At 40.9% G+C, this 19,072-nt stretch overlaps 1 protein-coding gene across 8 annotated transcripts in view; it reads left to right on the top strand.

Annotated features, from left to right (window-relative positions):
- The window catches only part of tmcc1a (transmembrane and coiled-coil domain family 1a), a 55,917-nt gene that overhangs the window by 34,284 nt on the left and 2,561 nt on the right, over window positions 1-19,072 (top strand). For 7 of the 8 annotated variants that reach the window (XM_061735869.1, XM_061735864.1, XM_061735866.1 and 4 more), the window contains 3 exons: window positions 15,784-16,041; window positions 16,265-16,956; window positions 18,597-18,732. In XM_061735869.1, the coding sequence (XP_061591853.1) occupies window positions 15,784-16,041; window positions 16,265-16,956; window positions 18,597-18,732 (1,086 nt within the window). Of the gene's footprint in view, window positions 1-14,509; window positions 14,664-15,783; window positions 16,042-16,264; window positions 16,957-18,596; window positions 18,733-19,072 lie in introns of those variants that run through there. The other variant, XM_061735871.1, reaches the window with a different exon arrangement.

Here is a 19,072-nt window from a genome sequence, read left to right as displayed (position 1 = left end):
TCTTGAATTCTAGAATAAAAAAAATCTAGTTCCATAAAAGTATCTCTTTGTCACATTGTTGCATCTCATATCATCTTATTTCATAAAGTTGCATTATGTATGTAAAACATTTTCAAGTTATTCAGAATTTAAATTTGTTTTGTGTAGCGATCCACTTCAATCAACTGTGCTGAGTTAGGCTTGCAGGGTCTTTGTCAGGCTGAGTTATTGGATGCACAGAGAAGAGAGCAGTGTTTATGCTCTTATTGAATACCGGGGTTTGTTTTTTTTAATACAGGGATTTTTGCATGAATATAACACTTCCATCCATCCCTCCATTATCTATACCTACTCATTGCTATTCAGGGTCACAGTGGTGTGCTGGAGCCTATCCCATCTCTCTTTGAGTGAAAGCAGGGATACACCCTGGACAGCTCTTCCCTAAATTATGTTTAGTATGTATGTGCTTTTCTTATTGCAGTTCCCTGAAGTCATGTTGCCTTGTGTCTGAAATAACTGGGGAAATGAAAGAGATGTATTCTGATCCGACAAATCATGCTGAGACATTTTATTGTATGCAAGCTACATTAGTTTCTTCTCAGCAGTTTTCAATTTACAGTAACTGACCTATTTTGCAACACAACAGTTGCTTTACCTGAGGTGGACAGGACTACAATAATGAAAAGGATGTGGAGGTAGCTACAGATTTGATGTGCCTGAGGTTAGTTGACAATGATTTCCAATAAATGGGACATTAAAAGTCCCCAACTCTCTCTGTCACAAACTGCTTTGGGAATGGTCAGCAGGGACATCTGTGAATCTATATACCTGGGAAGACACGTGCTTGGTCAATAAGTCTGAGATGTGTTCATGGCCAATGTCATTTAAGGTTTTGAAGTTGAGCAAAGAAATTTAAAAATCAATACAAAAATAAGACAAAGAGCCAGAGCAGGGAGGCAAGCACAAGGGTTTTGTTTTGCTGCTTTTTGGGCCTCGTTATTAGTCTGTCTGCAACATTTTGAACCTAACTGAGTGTGCACAACTTTTTGCATCTCAGCAGTGGGAACAAATGAGGTGATATTAGAAATCTTATAAAGCTTGTAGAAAAGCAAAACTTTAGCATCAAATAGCACCCTAGGAGCGTGGATAATATAATTTGATAAACAAGATTTTAACCAACGGGCCATAAAGAATTTGAAGGACCCGAAGACAATGGACTTGAATTTATCACTGAAGAACTATTCCTGGCCATGCTACAATTCAGCTGAGACGGTGGGGAGGTAAAGTTTTGGGTCGCTCTGGGAGGTATTAGCATAAGAGCTTTGTTTGGAGTCCTGGTTTGGATGCTGTGATCAGTGGAATTAAATGTGGCACTTCATCTTCATCGGCTATAAAATGTTCTAAATGCCGACTGGAGGCAGTTAAAAACATGTATCATTCATGAATGATATTAACTATGCAAATAGAACTTGTTCCACAAAAATAGGTAAAATGGCCAGTCTGGCCGGAATAACGTGATCCTTCCACGCGCTACGTCCGGCCAGAGAAGCCCCACCCCATGCGGCCTGCTCACTCCTCAGGTTAAGAATGAGACCTGAGCTCAGTGCAGGGCCCTCCTGGGGTTGGTAGAGGATGGCAATGCCCAGGACTGTCACTTAGGTAGGAGCACTGGGTGATGACAATGGGAAAAAATCGGGGGGGGGAAGTAGATAGTTTCAACTAACGAGCACCAAAGTGGTATTCATAATTGTTTTATCTAAAGCCAGTTACCAAGGAGTTAAATCAACCTTAAGACTAATACTAGATGTTTATGATTCTAAACCATAAAGAAGTGAATCAATACAGTTTTGAGTTTGAATGAAGTGTATAATTTTGCAGGATAATGGGTTTAATGTTAGCCCACAAGAAAAGTAGCCACTTGCTATTTTAAGCTTCTGCCAAGAACTCATGGGCCCGGTTTCACAGACAAGGCTTAAGCCTAGTCTCAGACTAAAATGCTGTTTGAGCTGGCTTAACTTTAAGTCACTTGCACAGACATATCTTAAAATAGTCATAGATTTAGTCTGTTCTGGATTAAACAAAGCCAATTGCAGGATGGTGGATTAGAGCTACTCTAGGACTAAATTGAAGTTTATATTAATCCTGCAAAGAGGCAGGTTTAACTTCAGCTTAGTCCTGTTTGTGAAAGGGAGCACAGATGGTTTGGGAGCATGGACTATTTGGAATATCTAAATGAAGACCAATATTCGCTACAGAGGCCAGCCAAACAAATACTTGTGGATAGGAGTAATCCATTGAATCAGTTTGATGAAATAACTTTCCTAGACCGCTTTCGTATGTACAAAGAAGATGTACTGGAGATAATTACTTTGCTTGAGCCTAGACTTTCCTCCATGTCTCAAAGAGGAAGGCCTGTACACAGTTCTGTCCAAGTTCTGATCACTTTGAGATTCTTGGGATCTGGAACCTTTCATCGTGAAACTGGTGATTTGTGTGGTGTCAGCAAAGCAACAGCGTGTAGAATAGTTCACAATGTCTGCAGTGCCATTTGTGAACTGAGAAATCTGTACATTAAGTTCCCTGATGCTGCTGAGCAAGCCAACTATAAATCGCGATTCTACGAATATGGGAACTTCCCAGGAGTGATTGGCTGTATAGATGGATGTCATGTTGAAATCAAGTGTCCATCAACTCCTGATGCTGAGGAGTACAGGAACCGTAAGAACTGGTTTTCCATCAATGTTCAGGCTGTATGCACTCCCAATTTAGAGTTTTCAAACATTGTTGCCCTTTTGAAGGGAGCAACACATGACTCAAGGATTTTTCACAACTCTTCATTGTGTGCTCAGTTTGAGAGAGGGCAACATAGCGGAATACTACTTGGTGACAGTGGATATGCTCAGAGTTCCTATTTATTCACGCCTTGGCCACATCCCACAACAACTGAGCAGCAAAGATATAACAGAGCTCATATTCGCACTAGAGGGATGGTCAAGCGTATGTTTGGAGTGTGGAAAAATCAATTCCAGTGTTTATGCAATACACTTCGTTTTGAGCCAAGAAGATGCTGAAAGGTGATCATTGCTACAACTGTTCTGCACAACTACCTGAAGCAGTATAATTGTCCTGACCCTCCAATGGAAGACCAGAATGATTCAGATGTGCCCATGCCAGTCCAACGAGGACTTGCACTCAGAGCTGCTTTCACATTGCAGTGCAATATTGCAGTGCAATAGTGTGCTGAAAAATTAAATGAGAAACTCAACCAAGGCTGTCCTAAAATTTAGGTTGTGGTGACTACAATACTCAAACTCTTGTCAAGTGTATTTCATTACATTACATAGCTATCTCATGCATCTTTCTTTGAACAACTCTCTCTTCTAATTTCATATCCAATTCGACCTGTAGAATTCTCATTTTCATGTCATGCTCTTCTTTCAGATATTTCATTTTCTGCTCATGAACTTCTAAGGTTAACTTTTCATGCATTGACATCCTTTTTGGTCTCTGCTGGAAGGTTTTGGCAGCATCTTTTCTCTGGGATGCCATGCCAGATGTGGAGGGTGCACAGTCATACATTTTCATTTGCATTGAATTCACTGCAAATGGCAGCCCAGGCATTGTTCGTCTTATGTTCAACAGCAGCACTATGCCCTTTACTTTCAATAACAGCATGATTTCCCAAAATTTGTTTAAGTAGAGTTTTTTTTCATACATAGTATAGTTCTTTGAGTGTGTTCTTTTAGCTTCAGCCATGTTTGGTGTCAAAATTCACTCCAGCAAAACTGTCCTCAATTCCGTTCCAGGTTTTTGTGAGCACCATTAAGCTAACAGACTGTGCTCCCACTTAAGCTAATGAGGTGTTCTCATTTAAGCTTACTCCAGGACTCCACAGTCTGGGACTAACTAAGACAAATGTAAGCCACGCTCATGCAAGCCACTTAAATGACCTAGCTTTACTAGTCTGACTTAGGCCTACTCCTGGCTTGATATAAGCCTTGTCTGTGAAACCGGGCCATAGTGTGGATAGTATCCATACAGATCAACCAAGGTCATTTAAACTTTGTGAGTGTAGAGAATGTTTTGTTCTCGCCAGGTATATATTCACTGTCATCGTACCGTCATACCAATTAACTATCGAACTGGATGAGTATGATATATAGGAAAGGAGTGGCTGTGAACTTTTCCCCTCATCTTGTGTGTGGTGACGGTAATGTATCCCAGTGTTTCCTAACCCTGTTTCTTGTGGCACACTTCCGGGCATGTTTTAGCTGGTTTTCCTACTCTGACACACCTGGCTCAAAGTGATGGCTCATTAAAAGGTGTGCAAGTCTTGATGACAAGCCGCCCAGGTGTTGCATTATTGTGAATCAGAGGTGTCAGAGCAAGGACAAAGAACTTGCAGGCCAGTGTGCCCTGAGGAACAAGGTTGGGAAATACTGGGATATCCAACATTCTGCAGTCAACTGGTATGGGGTTAAGATGATGCCTACACAAAATACTTCTTTTTTTTTTTAAATACACCTTTGGTACACACGCAAAAAATAAAATGAGCTTGGCTTATCTGTAGGGACCCCGTCTACACTATCACCTAAGCTTAATGACATTGTTGAGTCTTGTCAAGGGGCTTAATATAGAAATTCTGACATTGCTGTGCTGCATGCATGTATTTTATTTAAAGGGGACCTATTATGAAAAACAAGTTTTTTTTTTCTCTTGCTTTAACATATATAAAGTGGTCTCCCCTCAGCCTGCCAACTCAGAGAAGGAGGAAAGCAACCAAATTCTGCAGTGTCTGTACAGCCGCCCAGATGAGCCATCTAGTGTGATTATGCGCCCGTCGTTACGTGATGACGGGAGCGATGCGTGAAACCACGCCCACAGCTAACTCCGCCAGCTGGAGCTTCCGCCATTTTTTTGTAGCGGTGTATTGCATCATTCGCGTCATTGCGTCAGGCAGCCAATCAGCCCAGTGCCTCATTATCATAGCCTCCTACCCACTCAGAATCCCTCATAGAGAAGGTTAGAAACGGGGAAGATAAAGACATGGCTCAGAGGCTGAATTTATTATTTTATTTAGCAAAAACAATCAAAAGCTTGTTTTTAAGACATTCAAAGCCTGTTTAAAATAGGTATTAGATGCCATAATAGGTCCCCTTTTAAAACTCGAAACTGCATCAGTTCATATTGTTTTGGTCCCTAATGACTAACCATCTACAGTAATTGATCTACGTAAGGTTGATTTAACTCCAGAATATCAACATTAACATAATGAATTGTAACATGCCAAAAGCATTTTGTTTTTATTCATACAGGAAAGTGTATACCTTCTCAAATGACAACTTAGATTTTTTTAGCTGAAAATATTTGAGATAAATCTGTGTCTCTTTCTTATTTATCTAGCATATACAGTACATGAAACAACCCCATAACCTTCCTGGATCTTTGCTTTAAGTGTTTACATCCTTTTCAACTCTGTCCGTGTTTTTCTGAAACTGGATAAACATTACAAATACACCATCTGATTGTTACTGTCTCAATTAACAGAAACTCACAGTGGAATCAGGCCATTTAAATCACAGATAAGTGAAGCCACAGTTGCTTTTCCTGTCCCCTAATTTTATTCAGCTATTGTGATGGTGATGAGGAAAAACTGCCCCGAGGTCACTAACCCATTTGTATTTCTTTTCAAGTATCGGTCACCTGTCAGGACATGAGTAAATCCCCTTTTATAAATATGTCACTGTTGAGCCACTGTGGTGTTCGGGCTATGAAGGTAAACTATGAAAGACGTGTTTAAGAGTTGAGTCATTTTAAGGGTTTGAATAACAGAGATGGCAGGATGAGTTGCTGGAGGCTACATGCATTGCATACGGAATTTTTTTCTCCAAGATAGAAAATCTTGTAGAAACCGGAAATGGCTTTCAAACCTGGTTGAGCATGAACATTTCTTCAAACGACTTCTAAAAGATAGTAGGCCAAGCTGGTGGGATCCTTTTTTAGAATATTTGGTGCTGCACTTACCGTTAGATGTGGTCTTAACGTTCAGCTTTCAATATGAATTAAAACATACACAGGCTGTAAACACCTGCTCACATTTCATTACCTCCCCATTCACTTCATTTGTCCTACTACCTCACAAACCTGGAAACATCTGGACCAAAGACATAAATAGCTGCGGCACATGTCCAGTTTTGAAGAACTTGGTTAATATTGTAAAGCATAAATCAGCTGTTGTTGAATGTAACTATTATACATTTCTATGCTTTGTGTTTTTTCTGTCCTTTACTGGCAACACCGCCAACGTTGTACTGATAACGGCTGATAATGAGACTGCACTTCCTTAGAAATATTTTATCTTTATAATTGGTAATATGCAAATCTGTATCTATAATCACTGACTGCTATAAAAACCAAAGGATTGTGTCACCTTGTTTTATTTAGTTTGTCAAACAATGTCAGGAGGTTTTTGTAGTCTGCACACATGTAGCGCACCTGTTGCAACCCTGAAACCACACGTATGATCAGACATTTTTGACAACAGATTTAGCATAGTTACTGTAATTAGTGCTGACTGACTTGTTTTTGGTGCATTTATATCAAACCAGGGAACTGCACACTGTTACGATTAAATCTTTACTGTTAGAAATTGAGTTATTCATACCGATCAATGCTCACAACCTTAGTCGTATACAGTCATTTAGTTCTATTCAAATCATTTCAATTCAGTAACACTTTACTAATCCCCAAATGGAATCGATATGTTGTCATTGCTTACTTTTCACTATTTACATTTATTCAAAGAGTCATTATAGGTTGCTATACTGTAGTTGTAGGCAGGAAGAGTCTCCTGGAGCGGTCTGCGTTTCCTCCACTGTGTTTCAGGGGATTTCCAACTGTGGACGCCTTGTGGATGAAGGGTGAGAAGTATTCAAGAACAAAAGAAAAGGAAGTCCAATTGCCTTGTTTGAAATGTTTGAGTGTCAGCAGATTAAAAAGACAATTCCCCTGACTGAAGACAGTGTTGTTGAATTACTATGTTGTGAGGAGAATGCTCAGTGTTGTTGATTATATTTTTCATTTTAACACGGTCAGCTCTAAAGATTCCAGAACATACCGTCTCTTGTCCACCACTGATGCATCACATAACTGCAGAGACATCTCAGTATTTCTGCAGATGATGGTACTCTGATTTACTGGAAGTCTGAAGTGACTGAGGTGTACAGAGAGAAGAGGAATGGGAGAGTACAGTCCCCTGTGGAGCTCCTGTGCAGCTGACCACCTAGGCAGACACAGTCTCACACACTGTGGTCTGTTTGCCAGGTAGTCAGTAATCTAGGTGATTGTGGAGACGATCAACTGTTTGTTCTGGAGTTTCTTATGAAGAGAGTTTCTTACACCGTAAAAAACAGGCTGGATTGTGTTAAATGCACTGGAGAAATGGAAGAAGACTCTACACAATGCTGCCTGCTTTGTCCAGATGACAGTAGGTTAGTTTAAGCAGGCATATGTTGGCTTCGTCAACTCCACCACATTGATAAAAAGCAGACTGCAGTGGGTCCTGAAAGATGCCTGTTTGCTTTCATGTTGTTTGATGTTAAAGCAACAGGTCTATAGTTGTTAAGGACACATGGATTAGATTTATTTGGTACTGGAACTTCTACATCCCTGGAGCCTTCTCCTGTCTCAGCTAAGGTTGAAGAGGTGCTGCAGAATCCCACATAGCTGGTCTGCACACCCCTTTAGGACTCTGGACCTGAACCTATTGAAGAACATGTTCAGTTCATTGACTCTGTCCAGACCCCCATGTCTCATTTTCCCTGTACTTGAGGCCTGTACCTTTTTCATCCCTGCGCTCACATCTCTTACATTATGCTGCTGGAGCTTGTTCTCCAGCTTTTTCCTATACACCTCCGCCTTCTCTCTAATATTGTCTTTTTTTTTTTTTTTTACTGTCCCTGATAATATCCTGTCTCTCTCACTGAAAGTTATTTTTTTTCTTTTTTTGTTGAGCATTTATTTTAGGTCAATGGTGAGGCAGGGTTTGTTATTGGGGAAGCACCTCTCTGACCTAGCGGGGATGCTGTTGTCCACACAGATGTTGATATAGTTAGTCCCTTGCTCCATCATCTCCATGTGGATCACAGAATGCATCTCAGTTTGTAACCTCAAAAACACATCCGCAGAGTTTCTTCAGCTTGTTGTGACCACCTCCTCACAGCCTTCTGAACAACAGGCTTATAGGTGGAGGAAAGAAAGGCCAGATCTTTCTTGCAGAGAGCAACTCGTACAGAGGGGCTTTGGGATCTCTGGCATTCACACAGAACATATCCAATGGCTTCTGTACACACACACACACACACAGGACTGTCTCAGAAAATTAGAATATTGTGATAAAGTTCTTTATTTTCTGTAATGCAATTAAAAAAAAAAAACAAAAATGTCATACATTCTGGATTCATTACAAATCAACTGAAATATTGCAAGCCTTTTATTATTTTAATATTGCTGATTATGGTTTACAGTTTAAGATTAAGATTCCCAGAATATTCTAATTTTTTTAGATAGGATATTTGAGATTTCTTAAGCTGTAAGCCATGATCATTTATATATATATATATATATATATATATATATATATATATATATATATATGTATATATATATATATGTGTGTGTGTGTGTGTTATGGCATTCCATATGTGTATATGTTCTTTTTCATTGTATAGACTGACTTCATATGTAAAGCCACACATTAAACCACATTGCCCCTTCATGTTGTTATGTTATTAAATGCCATGTTATTATAGTCAATAATAACATGTCACACTTCACAGTGACTTTAGTTTGTTATTACATAAGCAGCCATCTCCTTAAAAACTATTCACATATCTCTCCCACTATCACCTTCCTGCTTTCTCATTAAAGCCTTATGTTGATCAGAACTCTCTGCTTCACCATTTATATGTATTTATATGGAAATAATACTTAAACCAATGTAATGTTTGAGCTTGTTTATGGGCCAGAAGGCACATTAGTGCAGGCAGCAGTAGTGATTCATAACAGCATGATCACTTAATCAGAAAACTGATTGGCTGAGACAATCAAACTGTGTGATAATTAAAAGGAAGAAATTGAAGTATTTTTTCAATTTCTTTCTGCCTGAGTTAACCAATGTTTTGGAGCTGAACTGGCCTAGAAATTCCAACTGAAGAAAAAACTCCCCCCCTCCCTCCAAGAGGCTTCTCACAACCCCTTACTCCTTTGCTCCCTCTCTTCCTCCGTCTGCCTTTTAGTGACAGCTCCTGGTGGGTTCTCTTTTTTTCCTGCCTCCCCTCACATCCGTCCTTTGGATCTCTGCCTCCCTTTTCTCGCTCTGGGGATTTTATGCCCAATGGATTTTTTAATCGCTTAGCTTCACAGTAAACTCTTTCTTTTTCCACTTTTTCCTACATCCAACCCAGCAAAGTCTCCTAACGATTAACTGCCTCTGCTCTGTCACTTCGAACCCTAATCAGATGGGTGCTTTGCTCCAGAGGAGTCCCTTCCTCCTCCACTAACGCATGCTGTCAGTGGAAGACTTGCTCGTCAGAGCGCGTACATTTTTGCTCCGTGACTTTGGAGCGCATGTTTTGGTTTTTTTTTCCCCCCTGTGAGGGGTAACCATGGACTTTGAGGAACCTAGTCGTCTGAAATCTGCTGCTATCAATAGCCACGGTTCATTGATAGTCGTCCTGAGTTCTCCTTCTTGGATTCTGGATATTCAATAAAATCAAGAGTAAATTCCAGAGTCTGCTTCCTTCTTGTCAAGTGAAGTCTTTGACCAGTGGACTTCGACTCAAGTAGACTTTTTTTTTTTTTTTTTTTTTGTCTGAATGAAGCTTCCCGAGTGATGAGTGGCCTGCCAGGGACTTGCTCATCTTCCTGCCTTTGTGGTTGTCTCCCAGGAGACACAACAGATTATTTTTTAAAAGGAGGGAAAAAAGTCCAAACTGATTTCCTGTCCAAGCTGCACGCATGCTCTTCCCAGCCATGGAGGTCATCCTCAACCTGGTAACTTCTGATACCTCTCTTCTACCTAACCCCACCACTGTGAGTCTTCGCCCGTGCATGGCGTGCCTTTGTGTGTTCTTTCTTTGTAGCATGATGCTGTGGTGGACCTACAGAGGTTGTTAAAGAAACTTTTCAAAATAACAAAGCATTTTATCATTCAGCTATAGCAAGACTGGAATCATAGAGGAGCTCTCCATACATTTACTGAGTTACTGATAACCTTTGTGTTTCCTGCTTTTACAAGGTAGCATGAAAGATTTTTGTCACACAGTTTGAATTCTTTGCAGATTGTACTGGCAGGAATTGGCCGTGTGTATGTGCCTGTTTTGTAGTTGTGCAACATTCTGTTTAATGCCATTTCAGGACTGCATGTGTTGAGTAAACTGCCCCTTGTCCAGCATTACATGTACTTATGTAATCGTCCATATCTTTTGAATGGGCTTCATTGTTGGCTAATTGAATCTCCTTAAAAGAAAGAAACTGTGGATTTGGTGTCAATTTCAACTCTACTGGGTTGTAACTGAAACCATGGAAAAATAACAAAAGATAGCAGAAAATGGATTTCTGGTTAACCCCGGCATGGATTTGCCACATGCACCTATGCTTTAAACCAAAATAAATAGATAAGTGCAGCTACACATGTGGACTTACTTGAAATGAACCACATGCCTATATCACACATACTCTTTTTGTCCAAATACAGTCGTAAAAACTAAAACTGACCCTCTTTTAAGTCCCAGATGTTTTGCAGGACATAGTTAAAAGTCATCTGATTCTTATCATGTCTAAAAACTAGGTTAGTACAACTCCAGAAGCCATGTGTTCTTGTTCATCCGAGACTGCATTTACCTAGTTTTGAGACCTGATATGATGACTATGCTCTTTTCTGATCCACCGACAGCAGGCTAAAGATCGGATCAACTAATCTTGACTGTGAGGTTCATTCAGTCAGAGATGATAAGCTACGTTGCAGTGAAATGTGAGAGCTATCTGTGGTATAAGTGGAGGCAGACTGACTAGAGAAGGCTGATGCAATTTTGGCAGTACACCTAAAATTATTTCCATCATGCCTCCAGTCCCATTCTTCACGGATTTTGGACTGTACAGTCATGAGAAGCTTAAGAGCCAGCTAAACCAGGATACCTCCCTCGCTGACAATCCATGACAGAGTGGTGGTTTACCTTTTCCATGCTTCGGAGAATGTTGTAATAGGAGAGACGTGAAGAAGTACAGATTTCTCTAAAAGAAACACGATATGACGGTGTCTTTATGGCATTGCTGTGGCATCTTTGCACGTGAAGCCTCTGCTTCACAAGAAACACAAGCTATCATCACAGTACACTTACATGCACTCAGCAGGACTGCATAACAGCGAACAAGGTAAAGGGCTTTTGCATTGACAGACACCAAGACTTTGACATTGACAGGAGAGAACACTGAAATATGGCTAAGATAACTTAGGTGCCCCAGACAAAAATGTTTTTATTCAAAACAATCACAGCACAGTTCAGTGTTGAGATTCAACTGCCATGTTTATGCTAAATATTGCATTTAAGACACCTACTTAAGCTATTTATTTAAATCACAACAAATGCAATGATAATTGTGTTTCATCCTGTAACATGAGATGTGGGAAAAAAATGTCATACATCTATCTAGAAGCTGCTTTCAACTGTGGAAGTTGGGATAAGATTCCACTTTTGCTGACCTGGTAAGGTTGTAAATGTCATTGTGACAAGAACTTTAGACTCACATATCTTGACAGTAATCTGTTCTTACCTGAGTCATCTGTCAAACAAATGTTTTAAACACCTGAGGTAGCAGTCGGGTGCTATTGGGCAAAAGGAAAGGGGATGTGAAACTTTTTCTATTCTATCAAATGAGGAAGCATTCTATGACATGGGTCTATTTTCTGCTCTATGACCTACATTGAACACAGAGAAATTTCGGGCATGTTTTTTCAGTGAAACAGAGATTGAGAGGAGCCTGTACAAGATGTTCTTGTTGCAGCTATCTAATTATGTGTGATGCATCTCTAACAACATTGGTAATGCTTTCTAAAAGCCTGTTTATGTGCCGCATTTTTTAGAGGTCTGGGTGTTCGGGCTTGGCTGGACTTTTCCCAGGCTTCTCGTGGATCCAGGTTAAGCAGGTTGTGCTTTCACGGGTCTAACCAGCTTTTCTGGGATCAGAGGCTTTTACACAAGCAGAGCCCACCAACAGGCAGACAGGTGGAGTGAAAAACCTGTGTGTGTGTGTGTGTGTGTGTGTGTGTGTGTGTGTGTGTGTGTGTGTGTGTGTGTGTGTGTGTGTGTGTGTGTGTGTGTGTGTGTGTGTGTGTGTGTGTGTGTGTGTGTGTGTGTGTGTGTGTGTGTGTGTGTGTGTGTGTGTGTGTGTGTGTGTGTGTGTGTGTGTGTGTTATTGATGAAGTCTAATCGTCATCTCCCCCCCACCCCCTCAGTTACAAACACACACTGGTTCTCTCATTAGACGACACAGACTCTCTGATGCATTGCCTGTCGCTTCTTGCTTCAATGAGTCTGTACATCAACATGTTTGGCTTTGTTAACCCTGAGGAATTGTTTAATCTTTTAGCTCCCAATCTTTAATTACATGCATGATTAGTCACAGAAAAACTCAACCATTTGCAGATGACTGATCGCAGAGACAATTCCAATTAGTTTAGCAACTGCTAATCTTCATCTGCCTGGAAGTGTGAGGGAGAAGAGAAGACGAGTGAAAAGTATTTATGCACGAGGACAAGGCATTGCTTTGTAATGACTGTTAACATAACAATGTCGTTAGCTAGCTAAAAATTAGCTTCCTGTTTATGTAGTGACCACTCATGCACCATATATGAGCTGCTTGTGGGGTTGTAAAAGTTGCGGTACCTTGGAATCCACCTGACTTGTTACTTTTTTGGTAATATATATAGATGTCTGCTGACAGTGAATTCTTCTGGACAATGAAAGGGGTTTTTTTTTTGTACCAGTGTGTACAAGTCATTAGCTCTTATCACAGTGTCTTAAACCACTATCTGTGCCGCATTACAGTTTACCCAAGGTCAAAGAGTCTGGTTCACTTGTCCTTTGCCCTCTTTATCTTTCAGGGCATGTATTTGATTATGCAGACAATTGTGTCATCTGTAAGACAAGAGAAATGTGGACAGTGTCTCAATTTGTTCCATGTATTTCTTCTTATAAAGACTGAAGTAGGATTTCACACTTGCCCCATAAAGCTATTAATAAGGTTTTGTTTATAGCCAGGAAGAGGCCAGGTGCTCCTCTGAAGCGTCAGTTCTCTCTGTGCTTGCATGGCACACTATTTTAGTTCTCTGATTCATTTGATCATCTTGGCTTCCTCTCAAGAGGCTTTAATGATGATTAGACTTACTGGATCCAAACATTTGTTCAGTGAACTGACTGATGGATATGTTTTCTTTTGCGTCTTAGACTACTCTATAGATTTCAACACAGAGGAGGGGAAAAGAACACTTAGTTTTGAAGCAAAATTACCCAAAATGTTTAAATGAATTGTCTGTGTTACTGAGAGGGAATGTGACCTGGGATGTCGTGTGTGCACGCGTGTCTGTGTGTGTCTCTCAAGAGATGTTCAACTGGTTTTTCTTGCCCTCAAGTACTCCTTTCTGCTGGCTGGCAAATGCAGGCAAAGAGACCGGGGGTTGACGCAATCTCACATTGCAACCCAGATTCCCAGTTTACCCAGTAGTGTCAGTTAAAACTTCACAGGGCACTGGTTTCCTTTGGTTACTCAGGTCTCTGGTCTGTTATACGAAGTATTTACGGTGTATTTTATGACTATTGTGAAATTACTTAGTGTGTCATTTTTGCAGTGTATATCTAAGATGCTGATAAAGAGCACTTTGTCCCTTTTTTTTCTATGATTGTAAAGTCAAATGTTGCTTATATGGTCAGTTGTAAGATCAATTATGAACGATCTTCCCTGGATATACTGTAGCTCCCTGGTTGTAACAAATAACATGTGTTGGAAGAGGTGTTCAGACTCCTCACATAACTTAAAATTGCAATGTAGCCACAAGCAAAAATTCTTGTTTAGAGGACAGATTCCTACATTCGTTTTGTCAATTTACTGATAGTGTGTAATGTTATCAGTAATACATATTTTGCGAGGCTGGTTCCTGCACAGGTCATTGGAACTATTCTGTTTGTTGTGTGCAGTGCACCGGTGTGTTACAAGGACTTTACAGTTGTTAGAAACGGATCAGATTCCTTACATAAGCTATCTGATTTAAAGTGACAACGTTTGACTGTCAGACGGGGGAAGAAGAAAAAACCCCTGTCCTGATCTATTTGCGCGCAGTAAGCTGACAGGATGATGTCATCGCTCTGCTCTGGGGGCGGGGCCATGTGCGGTGGGCGGGGCCTCGGGCAGGGGGCGGGGCCTCGGGGACGGAGTTTCAGGTGAGTCTTAAACTTTTCACAAGCGCCTGAGGTGAAGAGACAGCAGCGCTCAGTGAACGGTGCAGATGATTGATTTGTTTAACAAATGTAAGTTTTATCCAGAGTGCCAGGACAGATGAAAATACGCAGTTTACTGTCACTGTGGGGAAAATGCACTGGGAACAGTTCCTCCGTTTGAGAAATGGAAAGGTGAGCGGTAGTTTGTTTTTTCCTGTGTTCGTTTAAAATTGGTCGGCGAGAAGAGCGTTTTGCGGTGTTATTTGTGTATATTTACCGATTGAAAGTATGAAAAAGAAGTATTTTAGCAGTTAAGGTTTCTTATAAAATCGTTTGGGTTTCTGTTGATGACGATGGTGTCCGTCATTATTGCGCCTCCGTCTGCAGGTGAACCTCAGCAGCGTTACTTTTATGCTGCTGATGGTATTTAAGAAAGGAGAAAAAAAAGTGTAGTTGGGCAGGATGGCCATGTGATTTTTAACTTGTGAGTGCTGTTTTGGTTGTTTTGAGTTGATTTATCTTCTTTATATGTGTATAGTTTGGCTTGTTTTGACTGCTGAGCCCCCATTGTGTGGTGTCAAGCTTATTTTTTCAGTGTGAGCTGTGTGTTGAGATGGAATAAGCATTTTCGTCACCTGTGCCAGCTTCCCCTGAGATGTGTGAATGAATCAGCCCAGCCACCTGCCGCTGAAGGTGCCAGTCTCATTACTGTCTCAAATAGAGTTAATCTGGTTTCTAAAAAATACAGTAAAATCTCAATTTAGATGGTGAATTTAATACTTTCTGGGCTGATGTCAAAATGAGGTTGGTGTCTGGAAAAGTGAAGGCATACACATATGTTTACATCTGTAAAAGGTATCTTGTAAAGTGACATTTTATGACTTGTCAGACCGGACCAGTTTTGTTGCCCCCCTTAACAAAGAAATCACAGATCAGGCTCTTTTCTGGTTTTTCCTGTTTAACCTAAGAAAAAAGAGATCAAAAGAACACTGGTATCATTGGGATGCATTGAGTTTTGTGTGGACATGTTGAAAAAGTTCTTCCACTTTCTTTTCTTTGTAAAGTTAAAATCTTGGGTTTTGGTTTTCGGAGTAACTGACCGCTAGTGGCTTTTTCTTTTTCCTCTTTTCAGACGACAGACTGCAGAAATGCAGAAGCTTATGTTTTCTTAAATGTCTTATCAGCACAATGAATTCACAATATGCAACTCAGTTTTTTTTTTCCTTCTTTTTTTGTTTTCCTCTGATTCTCATATGACCAACCCTTTACCCACTCTGATCTCCCTCTCTGCTTTCCCATCTGCTTGTTTCAGATTGACCGGCTGGAAGTGAGCGGCCTGGGCCAACCACCCCTAGCTGTTACATGCGGGGCAGACGGTTCATTTTCTGCAGGCGAGGATGGGACTCCAGATCCTCAGCGCACCAAGCAGGCTATCGCCCAGCTGCAGCAGAAAATCCTCAAGCTCACAGAGCAGATTAAAATCGAGCAGACAGCCAGGGATGATAATGTTGCCGAGTACCTCAAACTAGCCAATAATGCCGACAAACAGCAAAGCACACGCATCAAACAGGTAAAATGATCATTAACTCTGCTCTGTTGAACCTTTTTATATTGATATTTTGGTTGTGCTGGGGTTGGTAGATCACGGTCATCTCATCACAACAAATTCTGTTTTATCATTTGGCGTGTCTTTTTATGTCTGAATGGAGCTTGCTAATTGAGGTGCAGTGGTATTTAATTAAAACTGAAAGTGAGTTTTGTTCAGAAATGATAATCTTTTCTTTGGATTGCAGGTTTTTGAAAAGAAGAACCAGAAATCGGCACAGACGATCCAGCAACTGCAAAGGAAATTGGAGCATTACCACCGGAAGCTGCGTGAAGTGGAGCACAACGGTATCCCACGCCAACCCAAGGATGTTCTTCGGGACATGCAGCAGGGCTTAAAGGATGTTGGGGCCAAAGTCACAGGCTTCAGTGAAGGCGTTGTGGACAGTGTCAAGGGAGGCCTCTCCAGCTTCTCACAGGCCACCCACACCGCTGCTGGCGCAGTCGTCTCCAAACCCCGGGAGATTGCCTCACTTATTCGCAACAAGTTTGGCAGTGCTGACAACATCCCTGCGCTCAAAGACTCTCTGGATGACCCCACGGTGGAAGAGGGCGTGACGGGGGCTGGTGGACGTTCTCTCGGCAATGCTGGTCACCACCTCCAGTCCAGTCCCAAGTACGGTAGTGAAGAAGACTGCTCTAGTGCTACATCAGGCTCGGCAGGGGCCAACAGCACTACAGGGGCCCCGGGGGGTCCCCCGAGTTCCAAGGGCAATACACTGGAGAGGAGCAAAAGCTCCAGTCTGGACATGCTGCTACAGGAGGTGCAGGAGTTGAGGGAGGGCCAGGCACGGCTAGAGGAGAACTTGGACGATTTGAAGACCCATTATCAAAGAGACTACACAGTCGTTATGCAAGCTCTGCAGGAGGAACGCTTCAGGTACAGAGACAAAAGAGAGCATGAGAACATTAAGTGTGCAGTCATACTTTCCTTAGACATTTTACATGACCATTAGATTCGATTCAACTTTATTGTCATTGCACATGTTAAAGTACAGGGCAATGGAATGCAGTTAGCATCTAACCGGAAGTGATTGTGCAGTGAAATAAACACAATGTACAGCATATACACATATATATATAAATATGTATGTACACAGTGCAGATTAATAAATACTCTTGTTAAAAGGTGCAGGTCAGACATGAATGAGTGATAATATATATTATAAACAGATGTGATTATATGATTTACAACAGATTTGAGTCCCCTTATATTTTATCAATGAGTAATCAGTAACACGTTATTTAATCGTGACTTTTGATCACTGGCAAAGCTGTCCTGGTTATGGTCTTTTATCAAAGCAAACAGTAGATAAAAATAAAACTTCAACCTGCATTTCATCTACTTTACCATGTACAGCTTAAGGGTATATTTTATACTCTAGTCTTAAGGTGACAGTTTCACATCTTATATTTGCTTAACCTTTAATTCAGCAGCTGCACTTTCTTATTCTTTTGTCAATCATGCATCAAAAAGATGGAAGGTTTTGTTATCGTGCAACAGCAGTTCATGTTTAAACTAGTACTTCAGATGAGAGACACACTCGTACAGCTCAAACATCAGCTTTTCTTCTGAATCTGCATTCAGAGCCACCCCTTAAAGCTCTCCTCCAAAATGTGACATGAGGGCACAATCATTAAGGGGACATAAGAAAACAAGCATTTCATTTTTCTTCCTAAAATGTCCAGGTCCAGACCACTCTGTTTTTCCTTTGAGACCAAAATCATTTTTAGCAGCTAAGAAAGACTGGCAGGCTCTTTTCCTCCTGCCCGTGGGACGTGAACATTCATAAAGCAGTCATATTGCAAAGTAACAGAATGCTAGTCTTTATATAACCATAAGCTATCTACAAGGATTGAACATGACTTTTATTTGTGCTATTAGTGAATGTAAAGGTCATACAATAAAGCACTCTGTGAATAACGTATTTGTGGGGGTTAACTCAAACACCTCAGGTTAAAATATATGGGCATTTCAAGGTTAAACTGTTTTAAGAAAATAGACATCTTTTTTCCAACTATTTTACATTCATACCAAAGAACACTTTTAAAAGAGGGTACTGTTTTTCTTTGGCATTTATCAGTAGCAGAATTTATCATCAAATAATTTTTGAAATATAGTTTTCAAAGTAAACTGCAAAGAACATTGTGTATGTTAGTAACACATTATATCCAGCTATTAAACAACCACATAGCTGCTGTCTCATCTCTGTTCCCGACTTATGTTGTCCATCCAATTGTCTGTACCTCCAAAAATAAACAGAAGTATAGCTCCCTCACCTCCTGCTGGGATCACTCCATTGGCCAGTTCTCTAACTGCTGTCCCTCTCTGTGATTGGCTAGTCAGATCAGCAGATGAGTAAGCACATCCTAATCTTGTCAGAACAAGCCATTAGTCAGGTCAGGTACCATGTGGTCAGAGGCCTCAGCCCTATTTCTGCTAATCCCTGCATGCGTTTCTTTGTCTAAGCTAGTTATGCCACAGGCTCTCACATGTGTTGCCTTCGCTGACATGCTCAGGTGCGAACGTCTGGAGGAGCAGCTGAACGACCTGACGGAGCTTCACCAGAACGAGATACTCAACCTCAAGCAGGAGCTGGCCAGCATGGAGGAGAAGATCGCTTACCAGTCCTACGAGAGAGCCAGAGACATCCAGGTGTGTCCACCAGCCTGCCTCCACAAACACACCACCCTTGTTCAAAACAAATTAACTGGAAAAATGTCATATCTTTCATGCTCAAAAATGGCTGAAGGAAAAAGTAGTGATGCACCGATTGTTCGGTAACCGAAATTGTTCGGCCGAAAATGGCAAAAAAACACTTTCGGTGTTCGGTGGAATAAGTGGGGAAAAAAACCGAACAATTAATAACGGCGTTGTAAAATAAGGAAATAGACTGGCCGCTCCGTCCCGTAACTTTGCGCACTACATAAATCGTTGGCCAACCAAAAACTAACCCCATAAGAATTTTACCAACATTCACCAGAAGGTGGAACCA

This window comes from Cololabis saira, chromosome 12 (assembly GCF_033807715.1).
Source record: "Cololabis saira isolate AMF1-May2022 chromosome 12, fColSai1.1, whole genome shotgun sequence".
Taxonomy (NCBI): domain Eukaryota; kingdom Metazoa; phylum Chordata; class Actinopteri; order Beloniformes; family Belonidae; genus Cololabis; species Cololabis saira.
Note: the sequence above shows the minus strand (reverse complement) of the source record. Positions and strands in the feature narration are given on the sequence as shown.